Source organism: Dermacentor andersoni, chromosome 1 (genome assembly GCF_023375885.2).
Source record: "Dermacentor andersoni chromosome 1, qqDerAnde1_hic_scaffold, whole genome shotgun sequence".
Classification (NCBI taxonomy): domain Eukaryota; kingdom Metazoa; phylum Arthropoda; class Arachnida; order Ixodida; family Ixodidae; genus Dermacentor; species Dermacentor andersoni.
The window spans coordinates 390,020,148-390,045,578 of NC_092814.1; the positions used below are offsets into that span (position 1 = coordinate 390,020,148).

At 46.1% G+C, this 25,431-nt stretch overlaps 1 protein-coding gene across 1 annotated transcript; it reads left to right on the top strand.

Moving 5' to 3' along the window:
- Nucleotides 1-1,771: 1,771 nt before the first annotated feature.
- Nucleotides 1,772-23,860, top strand: LOC126518700 (leucine-rich repeat-containing protein 20-like). Its single transcript, XM_050168466.2, has 4 exons — nucleotides 1,772-2,327; nucleotides 16,025-16,168; nucleotides 17,353-17,520; nucleotides 20,803-23,860. Exons 1-4 carry the CDS (start codon nucleotides 2,222-2,224, stop codon nucleotides 20,976-20,978), a joined length of 594 nt encoding a protein of 197 aa, XP_050024423.1. The 5' UTR covers nucleotides 1,772-2,221; the 3' UTR covers nucleotides 20,979-23,860.
- The last annotated feature ends 1,571 nt before the right edge of the window (nucleotides 23,861-25,431 follow it).

A 25,431-nucleotide genomic window follows, 5' to 3' on the forward strand; every position in this document is an offset into this window, starting at 1 on the left:
AAGCTGAGCGAGACTACCTTTCTTTCTTACGAGCACGTGAAATGGGCTTGCACGTGAAATGCGCTTACGAAGCGCATATCTTCTATCAGCTGAGAATAGGTGCAGTTGGTAAGCCTATAATCGCATTACTGGCTTCTTTGCCTGACGTCAGCCATCTTGGTTTTGAAGGAGGAGCTACTGTTCCTCCTATACATAAGGAAGGAAAGTTACCTCGTTAAAAGACGAACATAGGGGACATCGCGGTTCCCACTTTCAAGGAGCAAGGGCCAGTCCTTTTTTTCTTGGAGTGTAGTCTATTCTCCTCAACAAAACATGGACTTCAATCAACAGCGCAGTCGAAAGTTGCATTCCTCGGTTTCCCATTTGTTCCCACAGTGCAAGAGATAGATTTCGGCAACTGGGGCTGGCGATGCTAAGCTGCAGCATTTTGCAGAATGGTTGCTGAGAACGCAAGAACGCTAGCAAACTTGGGTAAGCTCTGCGTAAAAGTGCGCAAGATGTAGATAATCGTCACGCTATGCAAGCCGTGAGATCATAAATAAACGGGATCTGTATACGCTCTCTTTCGCTAGTGGAAATTCGTGAAGTGCACCGCCTTCAGCGAGAAAAGCGCGCATGCTGCGATGACATCTTCTGTGGCCCCGATACATTCAGTGCTGCGTGGAAAGGGCGCGTATTCAAGAGGACTCGTGTGCAGATGTGAAGGCGACGGACAGAAGCGGCAGTAAAGGTGAATACGTGCACAGTTGCGAAACGCGTTGAGAAGCTTGAAAAAGCTGGAGAATAAGTTGACGTCACGCATTCCTTCTAATAAACACAACAAGAAAATCATAGCTGCATTACACTCACTTCAGATTGAAAAGCAATCGGTGTGACGAGCCCTGAGTTTGCTACTTATTGACAAAGTTAACGCCTCGAGATATTTCTTTCTTTGAGCTGTAATTCTTTGGGTCACAACAATATCATTCTTAGACTTTCCAAAAGCGAACTTTGCATTACCTCATAACAAGAGTTACCATTTCGCTTATTAGAAGCAATACACGTGGCTTTGTCCAGGGTACCCTGTGCAATGTCTATGACATTGCGTGGATGCCGGCTGCGGCGACCTCTTATCGTTGAGAGGAAATGTGAAAAGGCTCGTTTGTTTATGTGACCGTTAAGGAATTCAAGTGGCCAAAATTAATTGTAAGTGCGCCTCCATTGCGTGCTTCGTAATAAGAACTTGGTTTAACAGGTGAAAGCACGGAATTGAAATTTTTTAGGAGATGACATTATGTGTAATTACTCGGTTAAACCCCAATTTCAACAGCAATTTATATTGACTTCCTTCATAAGTGCACTTAATAAAGGGGCGGAATGGAGCTGGCGGTGAAGTCATGGCGCGCTCAGTGACCGCTCTTATTCGAACATGAAAAGGCGAAGCAAGTTCCGCTCATCACTGGCAACCATTTTGGCTGTTGCAGGGAGCCACTGAGGGGCCCGTGCTACAACGGCCGAGAGGTGCTTGCGTCACGAGCGACCGTGGTGGCAATCGGCAGGAAGTGCGTCGTTCGACGGGCGAGAACCGAGCAGTCTGGCACAGAGTGCGTCACGTGCCGCGAGGCTTGCGCACGCGAGGTGTTCCCTGCGCTGGGATGCCGCTTCTAATTCCGGCTCGACCTCGTGTGACACCCGGCAGAGAGAAGTGCGCCCGGGTCGGGGCTTCGCGGAAACCGCGCGGGCCGACAGGCTAGAAACCGGTGGAAAGACGGGAACAAGCACGCGCTCTGCGTCCACGTTGCTGCGAAACCTCGGGGCCTTCAAGGCTGCCGACCTTAAGCAAGAGAACGAGGAAAAAAATGAAGCATTGCGCCAAGAAGATTACAGAGATGAAAGTAGACGGAAACAAACGAAAAGAAGAAAAAAGGTGGCCAAAGCCCTTCCAGGATCACAGCCCCGGGTTTTTCGTCGTTGGCACGGGTCCGAGGTCAGCTGATTCTGGTTTTCCGGAGAGAGAGAACGAGGGGGTTCTGGCCGCGGGTTTATATTTGGGCAGGCCCGGGGTGCGGAGCCAGAAAGCAAAGACTCTCGGAGCTCCCGTCAACACAGGAGGCGCCGTTTAGTGGCTTCCCGTGCACCTTCCGAAGTGCCCGAAGTTGGTCCTCCTCGCATCGCTGTGCTCTCGCACCAGGCAGGCGTGTGCCTCATCTGTGCTGTCGTGCGCTTGACGGACTCTCCGAAAATGCCTCCCCCGTCTCAGCAGCAGGTGGACATCGTCGGTGGCGCCGGCAAGGCTGTCATCAAGGTTGTACATCGATGCACGGACGCCACGGAGAACCAGAACCTGGGTGAGTGTGGCCGTCTCGTTGCGCCAGTTCATGTGGTACGGTTTGGCCTGTACTATTTTCGCCTCACTCTGCATCCCCGTGCGCATGGCTTTTGGACGCCACGTCGTTCAGAAGGCTTGCGAGAAGGGAAGCACTGCGTCTTTTTCCTCAATAGTTCGCGTCCCCGCAATGTTTATTTGCCTGATACATCGACAGGGCAGCTTTTAGCGATGCGACCTGACCACTTAGGAAGCAACAAAAGATGCGCGGTTGCTGCAAGCGCCGGCGGTAAAGTTTAACGTCGCGACATTCGTATATCATTGCCTTTTTAAGCTCCGAAGAATTTCAGATAAATGCATTTACCACGTTTACATTACGACGAGCGCCCCTGAAACAGCATTCGTGCGGAGGCCATTACTGTGCATTCCACGGGTCAGACGCGTCTGACCAAGGCATGAGACAGCGCGTGCTGCAGAGCTTGATCGCTTGTTGAAGGAAAGGTCGCTTGAACAAACAGGACTGACACTGTTTCGTACAAGCGAACCTTAGACTATGCTCTGCTACTCACTAGATATCCTGCTTTAAGGAAGTGCGCAACGCTGGGCAAGTTGGTTAAGCATTATCTCGGAGGGGTGAACGAGGATACACAGCGCCTTGCTTCTTATTCTGTCTGCCGTCGTTTCTGCGCTGTTTTCATCCTTTTTAGATCATGGGTTCCTAGGAAATATCATTCACCTGCACCTCGTATTTAGAACTGCCAGCCCTTAACGGTAACTGCTGTTTCGAGTCCTCCACGATAGGGACTTTCTCACGTAAGTGTAGAGCCGCGTGAAATACCTAAACAGCGTCATCACTGCGCTTTATATAGGCGTGCAATAATTTTACCAATAAGCTATAGAGCAGACAGTGACAACGCCCCAATAGCCCGTAGTAGCTAATCAGGACAAGATCGGGCTTCTTTTTTTAATGACCTCGTCTTCACCGTTTTCATTTCACCGTTACATTTAGACAAAGAGCCTGTTCGCTTGGCTTGGTCCCAGCCGCATTTCACTGAGGGGGAAGTGCAAACAAGCTCGCATTGAGGTTGGTTACAGAACCCAGGTGGTCCCAAGTATTCCCAAGTCAGGCATGTGCAATCTAGTACGGCGTGCTCCTTAATAAAAACGTGTATGTTCCACCACAGATTTTTTTTTACTTTACAGCTTATCAAAAGCAGGCTACCTTACAGAACATTTCTTCCTGGTGCTTGCTAACTCTTATGACACTTTCTACAAGACCAACAGTACAACCCATAACTGCTATAAAAGCGACCTAGCGAGGGCTTACACCACTGATAGGTGGCAACGCCATTGTCTGCGTGAGCCCTCGTAAAAGCGCTTCTAGAGCTGTTTTTGGCGCACTTGTTCGCTCTTCATTGTGCGTTACCAGAGATGACAGCTTTACCATTAATTCAGACTGGTACCAACGATTAATAAATTTTGAGTGGCTCTTTAAGAAACGCAGCGCTATGATTTTTTAGCATATGATAATTGTCGAGTGTAAGTTAACATTTAAATTTGCATAATCAATATATTTTGTTATTTTTCTCTGATATAATCACTACTTCTCATGCAAATATAAGAAAACGCGCACTATGCCATTGAAAGAGGCCGTGGAAATCTCATGGCTCGGACTACAAGTGCTAGATTTCTGGGCTCTGTGGCTAGAAAACATTCTGGTTCAATTCTAAAAACGTTCCCTTGTTGTTTCTTAATCCAGGAAAGCGCGTATACTCCTCATTTTAACAGGATTACCCATGTTTATTTGAAATAAACACAAAAGATGATAGTGCTATTTGAATGTTAGCTACAACCCTACACTTTCTTAATATGACGCTCAAACGGAATAAAGCCATGTCTGTCGTACTTATTGACTGCCGCACTCTACGATCAAGCATGTAAGTGCAACACAAATGGCGCCCCGGTGGGAACTGTTCCGTGAGTTGGGCTACGTTTATCTCTTTGTTTTCTTAAAAGTCAAAAGCAACACAATTTTTTACTGTGTACTAACTTAAGATAGGGTAAACATTTAGGAGCCTCCGTGCAAAATTCGACGCTGACATACGAGAGGAAGCGGCGCGAAAAATGTACCCGTTTCTGCTGCCAAGACTGAAAAGGCCGCCTCTCCGGAAGTGACGCACGCGGCGTGACGTCTGACATAAAGCGACGGCTGCGTTTGCCTGTAGCCTGCTGAAACATCTCGACGGGAGGTGCGTCATAGCGACAACAACCCGCTGCATGCGTCGTCTGCTTAGGTGCTCTTTAAAGGCTGCTCATAAAAAAGCTATGCAATTAACAGCCCCGTGGCTTCGCCAAGATTGCTTTGTTGGTTTATTCTACTCATTTATAACCAATTTAGGCTAAGTGGAATTTCAAAGCACTAGGCCTTTATTGCCACCTTATGAATGCGGGGACTGACACCAAATGAGTACGCAATCAACTCCGTTTTGTCCGATAGTGATTGCCATCATTTCGTTCTAGGAAGACTGCATCGAGAAAACGTTTTATCGCCAAGCTGATTCAGCAAGGGCTGAGCAGGAGTCTCCTTGTCGGATTTAAGTGGTGACTTGAAATGAAAGGAACACTAAGTCCTGGCACGTTCGTAATACCTGCCAAACGTCTCCTCCTCCAGTGTACCTGTCGCTCCATAATGAATTCTAACCCGCCGTGGTTGCTCAGTGGCTATGGTGTTAGGCTGCTGAGCACGAGGTCGCGGGATCAAATCCCGGCCACGGCGGCCGCATTTCCATGGGGGCGAAATGCCAAAACACCCGTGTACTTAGATTTAGGTGCACGTTAAAGAACCCCAGCTGGTCGCAATTTCCGGAGTCCTCCACTACGGCGTGCCTCATAACCAGAAAGTGGTTCTGGCACGGAAAACTCCATAATTAATTAAATAATCATGAATTCTAGGTGGCGAGTTCGCATGCAGGATTGCGCCCCTGTACTCGTGAACATTTAGGGTGACTCACGCTCCCATTGTTCAAAATGTATGTAGAAGTCGAGCGCCGGACGAAATCGCATCGGCTCGTGAAGAATCTCGGAAAGAAAATTAACCGACGATTACGACACTCCCTAATGCAACATTTGAGTGCATCTCTAAACATGTTTTCATTTCGCGATATATTGAGGCATCGCACCGACTACCGCACCAACTGGCTGAGTCGCGACGCGCGACGCTATGTATACACCGGCCACATAGTTGCCGGCAACTGCAGCTTTACCGGGAAACGCTTGCGGCCAACGCTGTGCGCGAAGGCGCGCTTTCTGGTTCTTTAATTTCTTTTCCTTGCACGGTTGGTGACACTGCTGCCGCGGATGGATGAATGGATGGACGTTATGAGTTTCCCGTTTGGAACGGGGTCGTGGGTTGCGCCACCAAGCTCTTGCTATTATACTGCCTAATGTCCTACCTAGGTTGAAAAGAAAAAAAAAAGAAAAAAAAACACGATGAATTATTCCATAACCAAATTTTCTAACCCCCTATTGTGAACTTTGTTTTTGTACGTCCCCGTTTTTTGTCGTTTCCCTACTTTCCTTCCACCAATCTCACAATCACCTCTTACTAATATCTATTGCGGACATGTTAACTTCACCCTGTTCTCGCTTAACCCAAGGGCTTCAAGGAGGCCAGTGGTGCCTAAATCGACCGCTTGGCAGATATCTTCATATTCTAATAAAACATGCTCCATCATTTCCCTAGCTTTACCGCAGCTAAGCACATGCTTCTTCTTTCTCCTTATATCTCGCTTTATAGGTGCGTGTTCTAAAGCATTCTGATTTCGCTTCGAAAAGTTATGAGCTTCCCTTTGAGTTATCATAAATTGTTTCTTTCCTGATTTCGTTTTTTCCTCTTAAGTAGTTACTCATGGCAGGTTTTTTTTCCACTGCCGCTACCCATGCAGTTAAATCCTCCTCTCTGATTTTGTGCTTGACGTTGTTTGTTGCCGTGTTGCTCACCATACAGGTCGTACACTTCCTGGTAAGCTTCCTAGTTCTCTTTCTCCACTGTGAATCGATGTCTTTCCCGTACAGATACTTCAACACTCTCCCAGCCCATTTCCTGTCTTCCATATTCCTTAGTCGTTCTACATAATCAGTTTTACTGTGAGCTTCCTTCACTTCAAAACTTGTCCAGGCCATATCACCCTGCACAGCTTCACTTGTAGTCTTTCAGAGAGTGCCCAATGCGAGGTGTTCCATTTACCTTTGGTTGCCATCAGGTCCTGATTGTACACCTGATTTCAAGCAAGAAACTGCATTTCGAAAAATAAGTCCTGGAACCATTACACCTTTCCACATATACCGGAGCACCTCGTACCTATTGCATCCACATAGCGCTCTGTGTTTCATTATGGCTGCAGTTCTCTTCCCCTTTACTGTTATTGTTTTTTCCTGTTTCCATGTATACATTGCCTTCGTTTATCCCTATACCAAGGCGTTTATATTCTTTTTACCCGAGGTATTTCCTGGTCCTGTATGGCCACTGTCTGTTCACTGTTTTAATTGAATATCATAACACCTGATTTTCTAGCGCTAAATTTCAAACCTAAATTCTCGCCTTCATGCACACATATATTAGCCAGACTTTGCAAACCACTTTGCTTGTTAGCTAGCCACACAATGTCGTCCGCACGTCCGCGCATGCGTCCGCATGGAGCAGGAGGAAAGCAGAGGAAGCCACATTGAAGCATAACCAGATGGCGCTCACGTCCGCGCATGCGTCCGAATGCGCGTACGTGAGCGCCATCTGGTTGTGCTTCAAGGTGGCTTCCTCTACTTTCCTCCTCACGCTCTATGCTCTCGCTGTTTTTCATTCGCCGCTGCATTCCGCGTTCGCTCTTTTATCCTTCGCTGTGCTGGTTCAGTTAGTCACGCCGAGGAACGACGCCAAAGGACACCGAGGCACGCCGACGCTCAACGCAGGAATCGGTGCTAAGAGAATTTACACAGAAACTCCTCTGGAAGTTGTCTAAGTATGTGTGCGCATTGTTCCACTTGCTCATCTCCACGCAGCCCGGTGTCATAATTAATGCAATCAACCTTGATCCGGCCCGCACGATCGACAGCGCTGCGGCGAGATGAAGTGCTGTCCATGGCGGTGTAAGGTGAATTGATGACACAAGTAAAGTACTGCAGGTGATGGCACCAGGTGCGCTGATGACGTTCCGATCACTACAAGCCGTTTTCGCTCTTTAGCACCTTATCCATCAGCAACGAACCATCATGAATCGTGATCGACAGCACCCAGGCGCCGGCTGTGTCTGGCGCGGCCACGAGTGCCGTATCTTGAAAGCGATCTGCAATGGCGTCTGAAAGCGCCGACTGCTTACAGCCTCGTGTGCTCTGTGTTCTCGCCGCGCAGCTTGTGTTGAGGCGAGAGGCAGCACGAAGGTGCATTCGCTCGCTGATGCGGACGCCATCTTGAAAGCGATTGTTTTACGGGACGGACGGACGGTTTTTCTCGATGGGTAAGCATAGCATAGAAATGCGTGCGCTTCTAAACACAACATACGACTTCATCGGCATCAGTTGTGTTTTCTGCGGGATATAATATGTGTAAGTGAGCCGGGAGGACAGGTTAACAAACGATAGCCCGTGTTTTGCCGCATAAAGACAGAATAAAGTAGCGAAAAGGAAAGGAAAAAAATCACGCAGAAACTCCTCTGGGAGTTGTCTAAGTATGCGTAAGCATTGTGCCACTTGCTAATCGCCACGCAGCCCGGTGTCATTATCAGTGGTATGAAACTTGATCGGGCCAGTACAAACGACAGCACCGTGGCGACACGAACGGGTGCGGACGGCGGCGCTAGGTGCGCTGATCACGTTGTGATCATTACGAGCCGTTATCGCTCTTCGGCGCCTTATCTATCCGCGTCGAACCATTGACCAAACGTACTCAGGCGGCGCCTTCGTGTGGCATGACTGCGCGGGCCGCACCTCGAAAGCGATCTGCGATGCCTTCCCGCGCTGCGTACTCACCGCTTACTTAGCGTTGAAGCTTACTTAGCGTTGTTGAATATACGCGCGTGCCTGTATATTGAAAGCGATCTGCGGAAGGGCAGAGTGAGGCGGGTGCTGCGAGCACTGTGAGCGTTGTGTTCTCGCCGCTCAGTTGACGTTGAAGCTAGAGGCTGCACGAATGTGAATCGGCTCGCTGCTGCAAGCGTTATCTCGAAAGCGGTCGTCTTACGGAACGGACGGAGGGACGGTGTTTCTTTAAATGATTATGCATTTAAAAGAAACACCATTATGCGACACAGGAATATTACAGAGGAATTTTTCTTTGCCTGGTAAGATTGTGCTCGAGCCACTGCGTAACTTTGCCGGTTTGTTCTGAATTTGTTCCCGTTTCTGTCGCAACCGCTTAGCGATTACTGGTTTCATCAGGACACTGCAGGTGTCGCGCAGAGGTTGGCATGACGTGCAATGCCGTTGAGCAACGTATTGCACCAGATAGCAGCTTGCACCTGGGGGTGGTAAATGGCGAGTTACAACCATCCAAACGACTTTGAGGGCTGCACCTTTTCAGCGCCGACCATCGCAGAATCCTCTTGGCAGGCTCGAGCCCCCGTGCAGAGAAAAAAAAAAGAAAGCCCCAAAGCGTCGGGACTGAACCGGAAACGCGATGTGTCCCGTGCCAGGAACGGGCCGGCTTTTGCGCTCTCGTGTCAGGCGGGACCGCGCCGCTTGCGTCTTGGGCACGGGTTCAAGAACACAGCTTTTTTCTTTTGTTTTTTCTATCACGCGTCGCGACCACGAGACCCGGACTGCGCCGCAACCTCGGCGGTTGCTGTGCTTGGCATTGAGCTTGGCTCAAGCAACACACGTGATTCCAAGTCTTTGTCAACTCGTTTCGCCAGCAGATTGATGCCCTTCGCTGGCTGCGAAACGACAGCGCCTAAACAAAACGTGAAGCGCTCGCAAATAACGAGGCGAACACACGAACGGATTCGCCCATATTGTGGTTAAAGATGGTGCAATAATGTTGAGGAAAGAAAAGTCCAACATAGAGAGGTCCGTCTGACGCGAAGAGGACGCTTTCGAAAGCCCCGTTCTAAAATTAGCGTCCTGTTGCTGGACCACGGAGTGATGGGAAACACCAGACAGGCCAGCGCGTGAGGACGCGAATGCTGCCGGCGTGCCCGCGCTGGGTGCGCGTTAATCTGTGCGTGCTTTTAAAGTGTAATGGGCTACTGCAGTCCTTCACTTGTGGCACAAACGTCTTCGAGTAGCTTAGGAAACAAATTTCCATGCCATGGGGCACTTTTCCACTTATGTGAGGAAAGCGAAAAAAAAAAGTTAACTGTGCAGTGCGTTGTGAGGGACGATATATGGCGGATAGCTGCGAATTAATTTTGACCACTTCTTTGTGCGCCCAAGGGACGTCGGGTTTGGGTTCCGCCCGCACCGGAATGCGGCCGTCGGGATCGACCCCGTGGGCACGACGCTACCGCGGCGGGTCAAATACTTCGCTAAAATCGTAGCTAATTCCGACCTATTTATAGCCACTGCAAACGTTTTCCCCCCGCCGAGCTTGAGTATAAGCCGGTGCGGCCTGGAAAGGGTCTGCTTCGGCGCACACCGTAGACTGTGAATGGGTGGATTCAATGAAATCACGAAAACTCGCCGTTATGAGTTTTAGTGATCTATAAAATTGGTATATTAGAAGGTTAAGTCTTTATTGAATGCCACCGGGACAAATTTAACCAGACGATGCCATGAATCCCATGTCGCTCCGCAAATGTGGCAGTGGTTGTGCCGGGGAAGGCCAACCGGTTGCAGAAGGAGCCTCAGAATGTATAAACCAGTTACATGGCGATTCCAGGGGGCCTTCCACCTTTGATCACGTGGCGACGCGTCCATTCCTTGCCTGAGCTGCCTCTATGCTTACAATGGATGGGCATGACGCCGGTGCGGCTTAGGAAACCTCTGTTTCGGTGAATGCCGTAGGCTGTGACGACACGAAACTTTTGCCACAGCTTCAGAGGACATGTAAGCCTTTTCGGGGCTCATTACGTCTTGTCCTAACAGTGCGAGCAGTGTATACGATGTTTGTACTAAAGTGGAACTAGAAATGTATTTAAGCTGTCCAAAATTTCCGCTTTCGAATTAAATTAGGATTAGCGTGCATTATTCATTGTTATTTATTTGCAAATTACATTGAAGCAACGTCTTGTCATGTTTCTGACTCAGTAACTTCCTCCGGGCGGTCAGTATTTCATTGTTCATATTGTGGCTAATTGGCCGCATGCGTGTTCAGTTGCGATGGATTTGTTCTTGCTGCGCACAAGGTTTGCAACATAGACGCTTTGTACTTTGTAATAGCTAATAGCAAAGGCGTATTATCGCTAGTCACTCGCTAACTGTGTGGACAGTCATGAAAAGTTGAGCTTCGAACATTCGTGTGCTGCGGATGTATAGTAGCCATGAGCCATGCTTTCCATGGAATGCGCCCATTCACTTATTCTTGAAACGTTTGCGATAGAGTGGGCATACGTTTGCGTGTAGATAACATGCGAGAAACTAATTTTCCCAGGAAATTGCGCCACTCCCCTTGTGTAACGAGCAGTGCTCGCTCCTCGTGACGTTCTGGAGGTTTCCTTGGAGGTTAGCGATACAACGGTGATGGGTCAGTCATGTCGCTTTTATTCTGTGCATTACGAAGGGCCGGTAACGCCAGCAGTCTCTATGTAGCCGCGGTACGTGAACTTAATCACACGGATTCATTCCATTCCTTAGTATGCCAGTCACTATGTGTGCAGCCAACTATTGCACATATGTTCCCTGTACCGCTCCACATTTTGCAGCATGAATGGAGCACAGTGCGTTAACGAACACCCAATCGCATTTCGGATAGCTTATCGCACAGTAGCACGGCAGCAGTGGTAATGGTTTCGTGTTCGTGCGCTTTCGCTGAGGCAACGTTCGGTGCGCCTCCTAAAGTGCCATCTCGTTCCTCTAAAGAAAACTGCTCCGCGACAAGGGTCTGTAGACCTTTTCATCGGGTGAGGAGGAAAGGGCGCGCGGCAACCCTGGTCCGATGCTTTCGAATCCGTTCTGGAGGCAATTTAAAAACTGGAATCTGGCCTGAAGTCAGCTTTGCTTCAATTTAGGTGTATCAAGGACGAACAAGCCGCTACTAACGATGAAATCGAAAAACTTTTAACGAGAGTTCCCCCTCAGAATACCCTGTAAGATATTTCAAGCCAGCTACGGCGAATAACATGCAGATGTGACGATACAGAAAACAGATTAAGACGATCAAACTTATTATTTTTTGGGATAGAGGATGACGAAAAAGAAGGTTCGGCCGCATCTGAGCAAAACATTATCAAATTTTGCGAAGAAAAACTCGAACTTCCCACAACCAGTATGCACTACGAACGGGTTCATCGCCTGGGAAAATATTCTACTGAAAAAAAAAATGGCCCATATTCCCAAAATTGCCTTCATTCAAGGACAAGCAGAGTATCCTGTCCGCAGCACGTACACTTAAGGGGACAACATTTTCAGTTGGCGAAGACTTCGCACCATCAACGCGCGTGGCTAGAAGAAAGTTGCCGGGCCACTTGAAAAGCCTTTTAAGTTGGTGCTCGACAAGCTCTATACAGACAAACAAGTATATGTCTACGACACCGCTAGCGACTCAGTAATGCAATCTATCAAATAGCTAGATACAAGCCCAAGCTCCCAAAATAACCAGCTGCATTTCTTGCCGCAAACCGCTCTCTCGCTCTCAGTGGCCTACACTAACGTCCGAAGTTTTCTACCTAAACGCGATACACTTTGTGCTTTTCTAGATGATAGTGACGCAGACATAATAGTACTAACGGAGATACGGTTGAATCGAGATATCGACGACGATGAGCTTCTGCCAGGAAATGATCTTTACAAAATTTATAGAAACCACCGCATCGATAAGCGTGGTGGGGGTGTACTTATCGCCATTAAAAAGAAAAAAAGCCTTCATTCATATTTTATCGATTCCGGGTCATCTACAGAGATTGTTTGGGCTGCTCTTCATGTGTCCTCCAGCGCTGTACTCACTGGGGCCTGTTACCGGGCCCCAGATTGTAACCATTCCTTTTTGAATGACTTGCGGGACAGTGTTACAAAAGTGCTCCAGCTTCGTCCATCCAACCACGTTTATCTTCTTGGTGATTTCAATTTTCCGCTTATCGACTGCGAACATATGCCATCTTTATTTCCTGAGTCTCTGGAACTAATCAATCTAATGTTAGATTTTAACCTCCTCCAAATAGTGAAGGCACCTACACACGCATATCTTGGACTTGGTTTTCCCAAACGCTCCTGGCCCAATATCTTCCCTTTCAAATATGAGCGGCTTTAGTGAAAATAACCTCATCCATCTAGCTGTTAGCATCCAGAATCCCGTGTCTGGCCCAAAAACACAACAAATTCGCGATTATAACAAAGCAAATTACGATGAGATTAACTCCTAACTAGAAGAATTTTTTTTGCCAAGTGCTACTACGTTCATTTAATTGTCGATGCGTAGACGACAATTGGGTACTCTACCGGGAAAAATTAACTGCATTAGTAGGCCGGTACGTCCCGATAGTCTCCATAACTAACGACAAGTCCAGCCCTTGGTTCAACAAGTCTCTTCGCAAACTAAGGAACAGAAAGAAGCGTTCGTATAACAGGGCTAAACGCATGCGCACTGCTGAGGCTTGGTAGATATACAGAGACTGGTTAAACAATTACTGCTCAGCGATATCTTCCGCAAAAGGTAAATACTACTCGCAAGGTCTATTATCGCTGCTAACTTCCAATACCAAAAAAATTTGACAAGCAATATCTCCGGCAAGTGGTACTAACACCATAACTTTACACGAAAGAGAAAACATACCTATTTCTAGCGCCGATTGCCCTACCGTACTCAACACGTTTTCTTCATCTGTTTTCATTTAGGAGGACTTTTCCAATTTTCCAACTTTTCCCGAACTTGACGGCGCATACATAGAACAAATTGTTATCACCGTTGAAGGAGCTAAATTACTCATTAGTAACCTCAAAATATCCACTTCAGCCGGTATTGACAACATTAATTCCAAGATGTTAAAGAACACCGTCCCTATGCCAAGCAAAATCTTATGCCATATTTTCCAACAAACCCTAGCATTTGGAAAGTTACCCACCGATTGGTTAATAGGAAAAATGGTACCAATTCTCAAATCTGGAGATGTTCACTCACCTGACAACTATTGGCCCATATGTTTACCCTGCATATGTTGCAAAATGCCTGAGCACGTAATTACTTCACACGTGCGCAGCCTTCTAGAAGCTCACAATTTCATTTTTTCTAATCAGCGTGGTTTTTGGAAGGGATTTTCCTGTGACACACAATTATTTGAACTAGCGACTGACTTGCACTTTAGCATGGACTGCAATCTTCAAACTGACTGTATCTTTCTTAACTTTTCTAAAGCTTTTGACCGCGTGCACCACTGCCGCTTAATTTCTAAATTATCTTCCCTACGACTTGACACTTTAACATTATGCTGGACTCGTAATTTTGTTTCTTTTCGAGAACAGTTTACTGTTGTTAACAATTTCTCTTCTCCACCTTCTTCTGTTAGCTCTGGTGTGCCACAAGGCAGCGTCCTCGGCCCCTTATTTTTCTTAATCTACATTAACGACTTACCCACCCAGATTACTTCCTACATGCGCCTTTTTGCCGATGACTGTATAATCTATCGTCCTATTCACACGATCGACTGACGATGACTTGGCACTTCAAGCTGATCTCAACCTTATCGCTAACGGGTGTAACAGATTGCTTATGACACTAAACTTTACAAAGTGCGAGGTGATGTGCTTCAGCCAAAAATGTGTAAATTCTAAATTTTCGTATCACCTTTATAACGCTAAGCTTTCCTACACTTCATCATACAAGTACCTTGGTGTTCTTACAGATAATCTTTAATGGGTCCCACACATTGCTTCTACATGCGCCAAAGCATCACGTTCTCTTGGCTATCTAGGACGCAACTTGCGAAATGCCCCGACAAACATTCGAAAACTCGCTTTCCAAACAGTCGTTTTGCCACAGTTGGAATTCGCCTCATCAATTTGATCCCCTCATCTAAATTACCTTATCAATATGACGGAAAGGATATAAAATAGAGCAGCCCGGTTCATATCACATAACTAGGGTATAAACTCAAGCATTACACAAGTTAAAGTAGACCTTCTACTGCCACCATTAGGTATCCACCACAACGTCGCTCTTCTGAGCTCATTCGAAAAATATATTTACACTAATAAACGAACCCGGTTACGACTACAAATACCCCACTCTTTTTGACGCATATTGCATAATCAGTTCAGTTTCATACGCATATATGGTAAAACCAATGCATTTAATTTATTTGCGTTACCTCGTGCCTCTGGAATGACCTCCCTGACAACATAGCCTCCATATCTAACCCCGACACGTTCCGCTGTCAGTTACTGACGTTGTACCCCTTAATACCGTTCCCGAATGCCCAGTGTAGTGCATTTGATCGCGCATTTTTGCAATTTAGTATATTAATTTCATAAACAGTATTCCATTTGCTCTGGTGATGGTAACAAGTGTTCGTGTGCCTTCAGATATTGCTTTGTATTCCTTGTGCCTTGAATATTGTATAACACGGCAATCTCTTTATAGCACTGTTCCTGTTGGAAATTTGTACTTTTTATATCTTTACTGTTTAAAATGCCCCCCTTACTTTACGCCCAGTCATAGGGCCTTTAAGTTTTTTTTTGAATAAATAAATGAATACATTAAAGAGGTCCATTTCAAATATCAATTCTTCTTTGTTGCACAGTATTGAACTTGCGGATGGCATACAACTGTCATCCAATGTTTTTTCTTTTCTGTCCAAGAACGAATGTTGTGCGTCTGAATGCACAGTTGCATAGTGCCTAAAGAGCATACATTGCACGTCAAAGACCATAGTGAGAGCTATCTTTAGCTCGCTCATGGGAAAAGTATGCTCTATTCATCTGTTCGGCATGCTTTAATCATTACGATAACACATTTACACCTCAGCTACTTTCTAAAAAATCTTGCGAGAGTTTTGAACTATGTGAAAAGAAATCATTGTAACTACAAGCCATTCAATATTGCAAATCTGCATAGCTGCTGACGCACTTTGTAGGAATGAGTGCATCCACCAGCCGTGCATTCTTTACTACCTTTGTATCCCTACCTTCGATCATATAGCACCAGACATAGCTGGTGAAAGCTTGCAGAAAGTACACAAATATAAACTGTCCACTGAAACAGAAGGCGTACAGGATAGAAGTCGGGACGCATTACGTTTGCCACCATTTCAGTAAAGCCCCGCGTATATGTCGAATGAGGCAAAAACATTCATGATGCTTCTCTTACTGTCTTTAACTGAAATTGGTGCTCCATTATTAATATTTTACAAAAGTTGAGTTACAGCGTAAAGCCTGCAGTATATTTAGTTCTGAAATAATGCAGGTATAAGAAAAGCAAAATCGTCCAAAACGTTGTAAGTGCGGAAGCATGGAGTTATTATCAACTCAACTCAGGGCGCACACACTACTTGTCGTGCGCGCTTCGCAATTACTGCCGCTGTGAAGGTGCGCATAGCCAGGCGCCGGTGACAACCCTTTGACTTTGACACGCCCTCCTCGCAGACCTTTCCGAATGCCAGCTGATGTCATTCCCGGACGCCATCTTTCATCTGATGAGGAACACTCGTGTTCTGGCTTGCGACCTCTCCAGCAACGTGCTCCGCAAGATTCCGCCCAAGCTGCCGCTCAAGTTCACTCACATCACAGGTGCGTGCGCATAGGCGATATCCTTTGCTAGCTATATAATGTGTGCAGTATGAGGCTACCAACGGACCTTCAGCCGACTAGTATAAAGTGAAGTTTATACTTGACCGGATTTATGTTTTCACTCGATGGTAATTCTGCTACAACTTTTCGTATTTTCACCCTGTTTTAGAATTATTCCCGGCTTAACCATACGAATAAGAACTGGAATAACAATTGAAAGCAGTCATCGAATGCCCTTGAGGGGTACACATTCTTCAATATTTGTTTGGTGAAAGTTTTTCTCTTGTATAACAAGCAAAGCAGAAAATGTGTCGTACGATAATGATAAATAACCGGGCAAGGGAACAATATTTAAAGATCGCAAATCAGCCTCTAGAGTCTGCGAAGGAGTACGTTTACCTAAGTCATCTAATCACAGGGAACCCTGACCATGAGATGGAAATTCACAGAAGAATAAAAATGGGTTGGTTCGCATATGGCAGGCATCGTGAGCTCCTGACTGGGAGCTTACCGTTATCATTGAAAAGCAAAGTATACAATCAGTGCATTTTACCGGTGCTGACATATGGCGCAGAGACTTGGAGACTGACAAAGAAGCTTGAGAACAGGTTAAGGACCGCGCAAGGAGCAATGAAACGAAGAATGTTAGGCATAACTTTAAAAGACAGAAAGAGAGCGGTTTGGATCCGAGAGCAAACGGGTATAGACGATATTCTAATAAACATTAAGAGAAAGAAATGGCGCTGGGCAGGTCATGTAATGCGCAGGTTAGATAACCGTTGGACCATTAGGGTGACAGAATGGGTACCAAGAGAAGGGAAGCGCAGTATAGGACGGCAGAAGACTAGGTGGTGCGACGCAATTAGGAAATTTCCGGGTGCTAGTTGGAATCGGTTGGCGCGAGACGGGGGTAATTGTAGATCGAAGGGAGATGCCTTTGTCCTGCAGTGGACATAAATAGGCTAATGATGATGATGATGATGATGATAAGCCTAAATTTACAAGCAGGACATGAAGCAGACAACAGGACACGTGGCTGTAATCAGGACCAAGACGTTATCATTTACATCAGTAGAAACCGTTGTTGCATGTGCTGTGTGGTCGTGTGTGGGCAATGCCGAATAACCATCAGAGATTGGTCTGTGCACCTGATCTTGAAGCTAAGCTCTGCCACGTGTGCGCAGAGCTGAATTTGTCTCACAACCGACTGAGCAGCCTGCCCGAGGAGCTGAAGGAACTGCCGGAGCTCCGGCGACTGGACATATCGTACAACGACTATATGTCTATGCCGTGGGTCATCTTCCGCCTTCCGAGGCTCACATACCTTGACGCCCGCAAGAACTACATCTCAGGTCAGTTCCCCTGAAATTGTCTCCGAATAATTCTCAGCATCAGTGTGTATGCGGATGAAGTTTGACTGGTCGGTGCATAATTCAGCGAAGTAAAAAGAACACGAGGGCGAAGTACGCAGGCCCGTTCTTGTATTGTCTTTGCTAGTGCTATTTCAATGTTTAAATGTAAACCACCTAGCACAGCAGAGTGTGTCGGTTAAGCGATGGTTTTACATACGGCTGAAAATGAAATTGCCAGAACCACGCTTTCTGTGCATTGCATGCATAACCGATTCTCTGATCGTATTTACCTCAGTCATACAGCATCTTTTTTACCAAACATAGCCCTACGCGGTAGCTTAATGGCGCTGCTACATTGAGGTCGTAGGTTTGATCCCGATCCCGGCAGCCGCATTTAGATGGGGGCGAAATGTAAAAACGTTATAAAGAATGCTTAGCGCAGTAAGAACAAAGGACAGGTCGAGACAGGAACAAAGGACAGGTCGTTTTCCAGCGCTTGTCCTGTCTCGACCTGTGCTTTGTTCTTTCTGCGCTATGTATTTTGTAAAACGATGAATTACCAACATGTCAAAATGCAAAACTTACTTTTACTTTGGTGCTCGGCAAAAGGTCCATGTGATGAAAACTGTTCCGGTCTCCTTTAATACAGCGTGCCTCATCATATCGTGGTTAAGACAAGTAGAATCCAAGAATTGAACTGTTTTATTGTTTTAGCAATTATATGAACACACAAGGCGCATTTTTGCTGTCGCCGTCACGTTCCATTTGAAATCCAAGGGCGATAACTCAGTCATGGCGCACCGTGTGCTGTACGTGCGAGTGAAAGCGTGCGAGAGTTCGCCGACGATCGCAGCTCGACATTGCACGCGCAAGTGAGGAAAGCGGGGAGAAAGCGCGCCGTCTTCTGTCGCGAGGATGGGGAAGAAGGGGGCGTTGTACTACGGCAGCAACTGCGTATGGTGTGGCCGCTGGTGGTCGTGCGAGCTTTATCTCGAAAGCGATCTGCTATGGGGGCAGAGTCGATCTAGGTGGGCCGGCGGCTCGTAGCTTTGCGTGTGGTGTGTTCTCGCCGCTCAGTTCGCGTTCAAGCGATCGATAGCACGAAGGTATCTTCGGTCGCTGCGGATGCCGCGCTTTCCGAGGCCTGCGTTTTGACAGCGAGTGTCCGCGGTCACCCAGTGCGATGGGTTCATGTTTGCCCGTGCACCCTGACACCATGCTTGTTAATTTGGTTAGTATGCCTATGTTTAAAATATTATACGGTCGATAAAACTACTATTCTTCGTATAGCTAGCTGCCCCCTAATTTGCTATCGAAATCGATGATTTGCCTTTCGGGCGAAACTGCGACTTCGCTGTATATCAAGAAAAAAAAAATATAGGACGTCTACAATGACAGAGAAAGGCTAAAAAACTGTAACCTTCAGGTGTCGTGGCGTTTAACTTCTCAAAGCAAAACACAGTACATAAGAGAGGATGTACGAAGGGGGAGGGGGGCAATTTGGCCACCTGCTATTTTTTAACGCGCGCAAGTGCACACACGTTTTCCATCAGAGTAACACCGCCGTAGCGAAGAACTCGCAGCAGCAGAACTGAGCAGAGGCGGCGGGAACAGAGCAACGCATATGAAGCAAGCATATGAAGTCGATTGAAAATTAGGTCGTGCCATAAAACGCCTTAAAGTGCGCGGTTTTTTCCTGAGTAAAGAACGCGGCGTTTTCAGTACGAATAATTCGCTCGAACAATGGTCGAGTAGTGAAAAGCCTGTATGTCATTATAAAATTGTCATCAGTGGCTCTTCATATAATGAGTCAACTCTAGTGAAACGCAAGGGGGAATCTGAAATCTAAATGCCAGCTGTAGAGAGACTCACACCACTTCTACACTGTTTTATTTATTTTATTTTATTTGTAAAATATTTTACAAGGTCCCTACATGGGGTATTGAGTAAGAGGGACATGGAACAAAGTAAACACATAAAAAGTGACAATCTTGTGACAATATGTAGGTCGAAAAAAAAACGCCAGCCAGGTGCACAACCTAAAAATTACAGAAGCATATTATGACATACAGCTGCGTATCAAAACAATAAAAAACAACTCGATAAGTTTGTAACAAATGTATTACAGTGCAAGGAAAAACTAGGAAAAAGAAAACCAAACAGTGAGTATGATAGTAGGGGTTAACAAGGGTTAAGCGAGTTGAGTGAGTGCCTGAGTTTTTCACGGTCAGTTTCCGCAAGTATGTTATCGGGGTGTCTGTTCCAGAGACGAATGGCAAGTGGAATTGCAGACGAGTTGAATGCTTCAGTTTTACCGTAGATGCACGTGAAGCTAAGATGATTGTGTAATTTATGTGGCGTGTGTGATGAAGTTGCTAGGCGTAGGGAGGATATGTTAGTGTGGTGGGCGTACTTATAAAATAATGACAAAAGGGCCATGTTCCGTCGATTACTCAGCAGCTGAAGCGAAAGGTCAAGATTTATTTGTATTGCACTAAATGTGTAGCCATAATTCTGGAAAATGAAACTTGCGGCTCTATTTTGGCATGATTCCAGCATGTTGATTAATTTTTGTGGAGAGGCCAGACTGGAGCGGCGAACTCAAGCTGTGGGCGAATGAATGTTTGAAATACCAGTTTGCGGATAAGTCTAGGTGAGTTTAGAAGGTTGCGTCGGAGGTAACAGTGATCGAGAAGCACTGACAAGGACGCTGTTAAAGCGAGAAGTCAAGGAGAGGTTTGCTGAAAGATTTACGCCTAGATATTTTAATGATGAGGCCCGTTATAATGGGACACTTTTGATACAATAGGAATAGTACGAGTCAGAGCATTTGCAGCTGAAGGACACGACTTTACATTTTGATCAATTTAGGGTCATTAGCCAGGTGTCACACCAAATAGTAATTTGATTGTGATTATTTCGGAGGATCAGGTGGTCATAAGAACTGTTAATGGGACGATAGATAACGCAGTCGTCAGCGAATATGCGCATGCATTTTATGCGCTACCAAAGTGGTCCTATAATGGCAGTAGGCTAACGAGGTGCAGACATATCTTAAAAAGTGATTAGAACCTGCACTGTAATTCTTGGTAATCGAGTTGCTTTTCGGAAGTGTGAGCTAGAATGCGTGCGATGAGCTAAGTGGCAGATCATGCGAGACAAAAAAAAAAAAATAAGACAACCGCAAAAAAAGGCCTTTGTAATGTGTTAGATGCGTAATTATACGAGCTTCGTGCCGGCTTTCCTCAAGAAAGAGCCCCTTGTGCACTTTCTCCTTCGCAGACGTGGAAGCGCCTCGGCTTCGTTCCGTGAGCACTCTGCGCGAGGTTCACCTGGAGGAGAACCCTCTGTCTGAGGACGCTTGCCGCCGGCTGGAGAACATCTCGCAGATGGTGATCCACGTGACCCCTCCGGGTTCCTCCGACTCGGACGACGAATCGTCGGGCGACGAGAAGTGATGGCTGACCAAGGTCGCCCTCTCGCTGCACACTTGCCAGCCGCGTGTGGCCCTTCTTCGCCTTCGGGTCGACACTGTGGGACCGTTCGAACTGTGCTGATTTCCGGAAGTGGTCTCATGTGCCATTGGCCACCATTGTGATATCGCGGTCGCTGGCTCTTGGAACGACACCCTTCGTACCTAACGCGCGCCATCCATGTCCTTCTTTTCTGAGTGTCCGTAAGATGCGTGGCCCTGCTAGGCCACTGACTTCCCCGTCAAGAATGCCGGACACTTGCTGCAGGGCCTGGCTGCGATAAACAGCGTAGCGTGCCAGCGCACAATTTGTGTTCGCCGGCAGAGGAGGCAAATGCTGACGTCACGAAGTGGTGGTCATGCTGGTCCTGCAATAATGCATGTTTCCGTGCTCGTGCCTAGGACCTCGGTGTCACCACTTAGCAATGCACTTAGTCAAAATTACACAAGGGGTACAAGACGGCACATTACTGTGAGAATTATTATTCTAGACATAATGTCACGATCTTGTTAGAGCTATAATTCCTTTTTCCTTTGGACAATGGCCACAGTGGCGCTCTGCCGTAAACACCGTAGATTATCACCGTAAATGATCGGTCGGAGTGCTGCGTTATTTCTGGCCCAGTGCGGCTATGAAAACATGCAAGCAAGAGCTTTCTGGCCTGAGCCACCATTTCGTCCTCGGTTCTTTGCTCTGGGAGCCTCTCGACATGGAAAGCCTACAAGTCGGAAATCTGACCGAGTAGGTGACCGCTCCTAGGCGCGGCTATATGTCTAGCGACCAGTCCAGTTAAACTATGTGTCCAAGGTCTCAGCACGAAAGAGTTAGCCACTCACCAAGGAGAACTTACCGTATTTATGAGGAAATCGTATGACTGCCTCTGAGCAACAACTTAAAAAATGAGGTAGCCTACATTATTAAACTGGTTAATGTTAAAATTAGGTGACAGATATCGTTCTTCATTTTGTCAGCCTCTCAGTGCGTTAAATTAAGTTATCCTTGACTTTTCAGTGTAAGCAGAGGGTAAAAACTCTTGGCGTTCACGGAAGTTCATTGCAGGTTCACTGCGTGTTTTTTTTTTTTTTTTTTAGGGCTAAGCGAAAAGCAGCTGTGCGGAACAATTTCTCCGCGGAAATAAAGCTACACTTCACGTAAGGCCGTGGATGCTCAAAGAAAAAAAAATGTAAGCGTCTCAGGTCTTGGAGGACGGATTGGACATGCGTGAGTGGTCATACATTGTGTAAATACTGAGGTCGATAACTCGGCCGTTCGTTAACGGAGAGCATTGTACATATACTTGTAGAAGCAGTAGAGCTATTTATTTCTCTGTACATACAGATACTTATTTTGCATACGATGTTAACAAATATGAACACAGAGCTTTAAACGGCGAATATGCGGTGCCTTTTGAATATCCATGTCAATGTTTGGCCTTTCGTGGCAGGTTTCGGTGAGGAATGATAGACCGCTATCATCCATCAGGTGAAGACTGAGCAAACGGTGCATTAAGCCTTCTCCATACTCTGTACTGTGATTTCCTGAACCTTTGGTGAAGATGTTGTGAGCCGCGTAGCTAATTAATTAAAAAAAAAAAAGCCAAGTGTTTCCATCAAACTTTTAAACCTGGGTTAATACTTTGCGTTAGAGTGCTGATGCTATAAATTCGAGTTTTTCAGGACTCCAATATATCAACCTAGCAGTTAGTATTGCGAAAAGCCTTTGCCACAAAAAGACGTACATCGCTATAGTACTTCGAGATGTTGCACGAAGCTTTCAGTTCGATGCAAGAAAAATCGTCTGACCACAGTGGCAACTGTACACGGCTGGAATGTCTCACGGTGCTTGTGTATTTAAAAAAAAAGATCGGTAGCTTCTTCGTTCGAGCGCTGCTTAAAGAGGCAAAAACACGTATCAGCAGCCCTCGCAATGTCTGCTCGCGACGAAAACAACATGTTGGCTATGCTTTATTTTTGTAAATAGGAACCGAGAGGCATACACAAAGCCCGCCGGAATGCCATTCCATGTCATAGAAGACAGCCGCGTGTGGCCCGAGAGTGATGAGCACCGTTTGGAGTGCAACGCGCGGTACTGCGCTGACGAAGTGACGAATTCGCAAAGCAAGGCCCACAGTGTTGTGATAATTGTTGTGCTCGTTCTTTGTGTTGTACGTTGCGCGCGCATCGCGGGCACAGATGTGCTGCCGCATACTCTAGTCCTAGGTGTGTTGCCGCAATAAGACAGGTGTTTTGAGCCAGTGACTGGTTGGAAAAAAAGAAAGGAGCTGGCGAGCTGAAACTGTCTCGTCTCTTGTTACAGTTCGGAACAAAGGTGCGAACACACGCACCATTACAGCTGTCCTGTGACAGCCCTGTTAGAGGCACATCGATGTTATGTGATCCAGCGAAGCGCTCACTACGAGTCCATCATTCAGACTACCAAGCTATGGAATGTAGATATTAAAAATGGTAAAGTCTGAAACGAATCCTTAGCGCAGCAGTTTCCGGCGATCTCCACGATTATGTCACGGAAAGCTTCGCTACTTGCCGCATTCAGCCGACTGGGTTCTTGTACGATTTTTCTCAAGAGAAAATACTCAGAGACAGCAGGTTGCAGGAGGCACAAGTCGTGTATTTTGTGTTTAGTGGTTACAATTGGCGTGCACGTTTTCTAGTTGCGTTATGTTATTTTTTGTGTTCATTGTACGATCAGTTGTGACTGCGTTCAGCTTTGTATAATAGCGTGATTAAAAGGAGGCTGCTAATAGGGCAGTGACTTTCACTGGTCTTCCATGGGACAGCAACGTCTGGAGAGCGGAAAAAAACGGAGAATGATATTGAAAGTGCAATAAATGAATAATTTATAGAAAATTATTGTGTCATTGCTTTGTCACCCGAGGGAAAGCATGAGCCCCATTAGGGCGTGGAAATTACTACAGAAAGACGGAATACCTTACTCAGAAAATGCACCCCATGCATCAGTTGCACAAACTAATTGAAAGCTATTTACAGCATAATTCAAAATGGTAACTCTGCTACGATACTTTATCACTAAGGCCCAATGAATCTGTCCCCTTCCCTACACAGAGGCTCCTACAGAATTCTCTGTACTTCACCAAAGAGCTCGCTCCCTCTTATCTGAAATGTTCAACTCCCAAGACTTCACCACAACATTTTTGTCAAACATCCAACGTTCATTTTGCTAAAGTTAATTGCATATGTGGACAGAAATAGTGCCAAATGCAAATTAAAATATGGGGCGCGCATCACAGTCGAACTTGGTGCTAAAGGGACGCTTTGCAAGAATCTAACTGATCCAAAGTGGGCGAACGAAGGAACCTGCAGCCTTGAGCCATGGTTTCAAAAAGGGTACTTTCGTCATCGGAGCGACGAATCCGTCGGCTAATTTCTGGCTCTAACTTAACTCCCTATACTCGGACACTGTTGATCAGTTAAAGCCTACGTGCAATAAGTCCTCGATTTTAGCGGCTTGCTTATACTTTCGACTGGATATACAGGCTTCCCTGGCTAAGAGACTCCAAGTTAAAACACACATTATTCTACGAAATAAGATCAAGTGCATGCAGTTTAGCCCCTTGTGGAGAAACCACCGGAAATGCTTTAGTCGACAAAGTTCCATTTGTTAATTAAATGCAATCAGCAATCTTTTTAGTTGTCTTATTTGACAAGATGCCAATTAGGGTGTTTTCATTGATCACAAGAGAAGTAGTTGTTTCCAACCAAGACTGTTTGGAAGTGCTGCTATCCGACGAGCGTGGGACTAAGCGACCAGATTATATGTTTAAGATTGCGCGGCCTTTCTCTCTTCGTTGGGAATAGTAATTACATGATGTGTACCTCGCTAAAGGAAACCAATTTTGATGTCTCTTACGATTTTGACTTTCTGTACAACCCCCTAATTGACAACTTGACAATTAGAGCAATAAAAAGTTGGGTAATTTCTTGTATTTCTCTAAATTAATGCCAGTGGCACAAAGCTACTGTAGGTTTCTGAACAAGACTCTAAACAACATAAACTTAGTCTTACACAAATATAATGGTTTATTTCTCCCTAAAACGTTGCCCATGATAGCAGTGGCACTGCACATCAGCGCACAAACGAAATACAAAACAACGTGAGAAATAAGTCAGCGCTTAATGTCCACGTAACCGGTTGTGGCGTGTTCTTGTTGACTTCATTTATTTATATCTGAAAATACTGTTAATCCATGACTGTGATCATTAGAGAGTGTAGAGTAAATCCATGACCCAAATTTCCATAAAAATGACGCTAACTATAGACTACACGCACTATACAAATGACAGAAATATGCGAAACAAACCCTCGCAGGAACGAAATCCCGCCGGTGCTAATTAAATTGCTTTTTTTTTCCACGTGTTTAGCAAGAATTTCTGAAACGTCCTGAGCAACAGTAATTTCA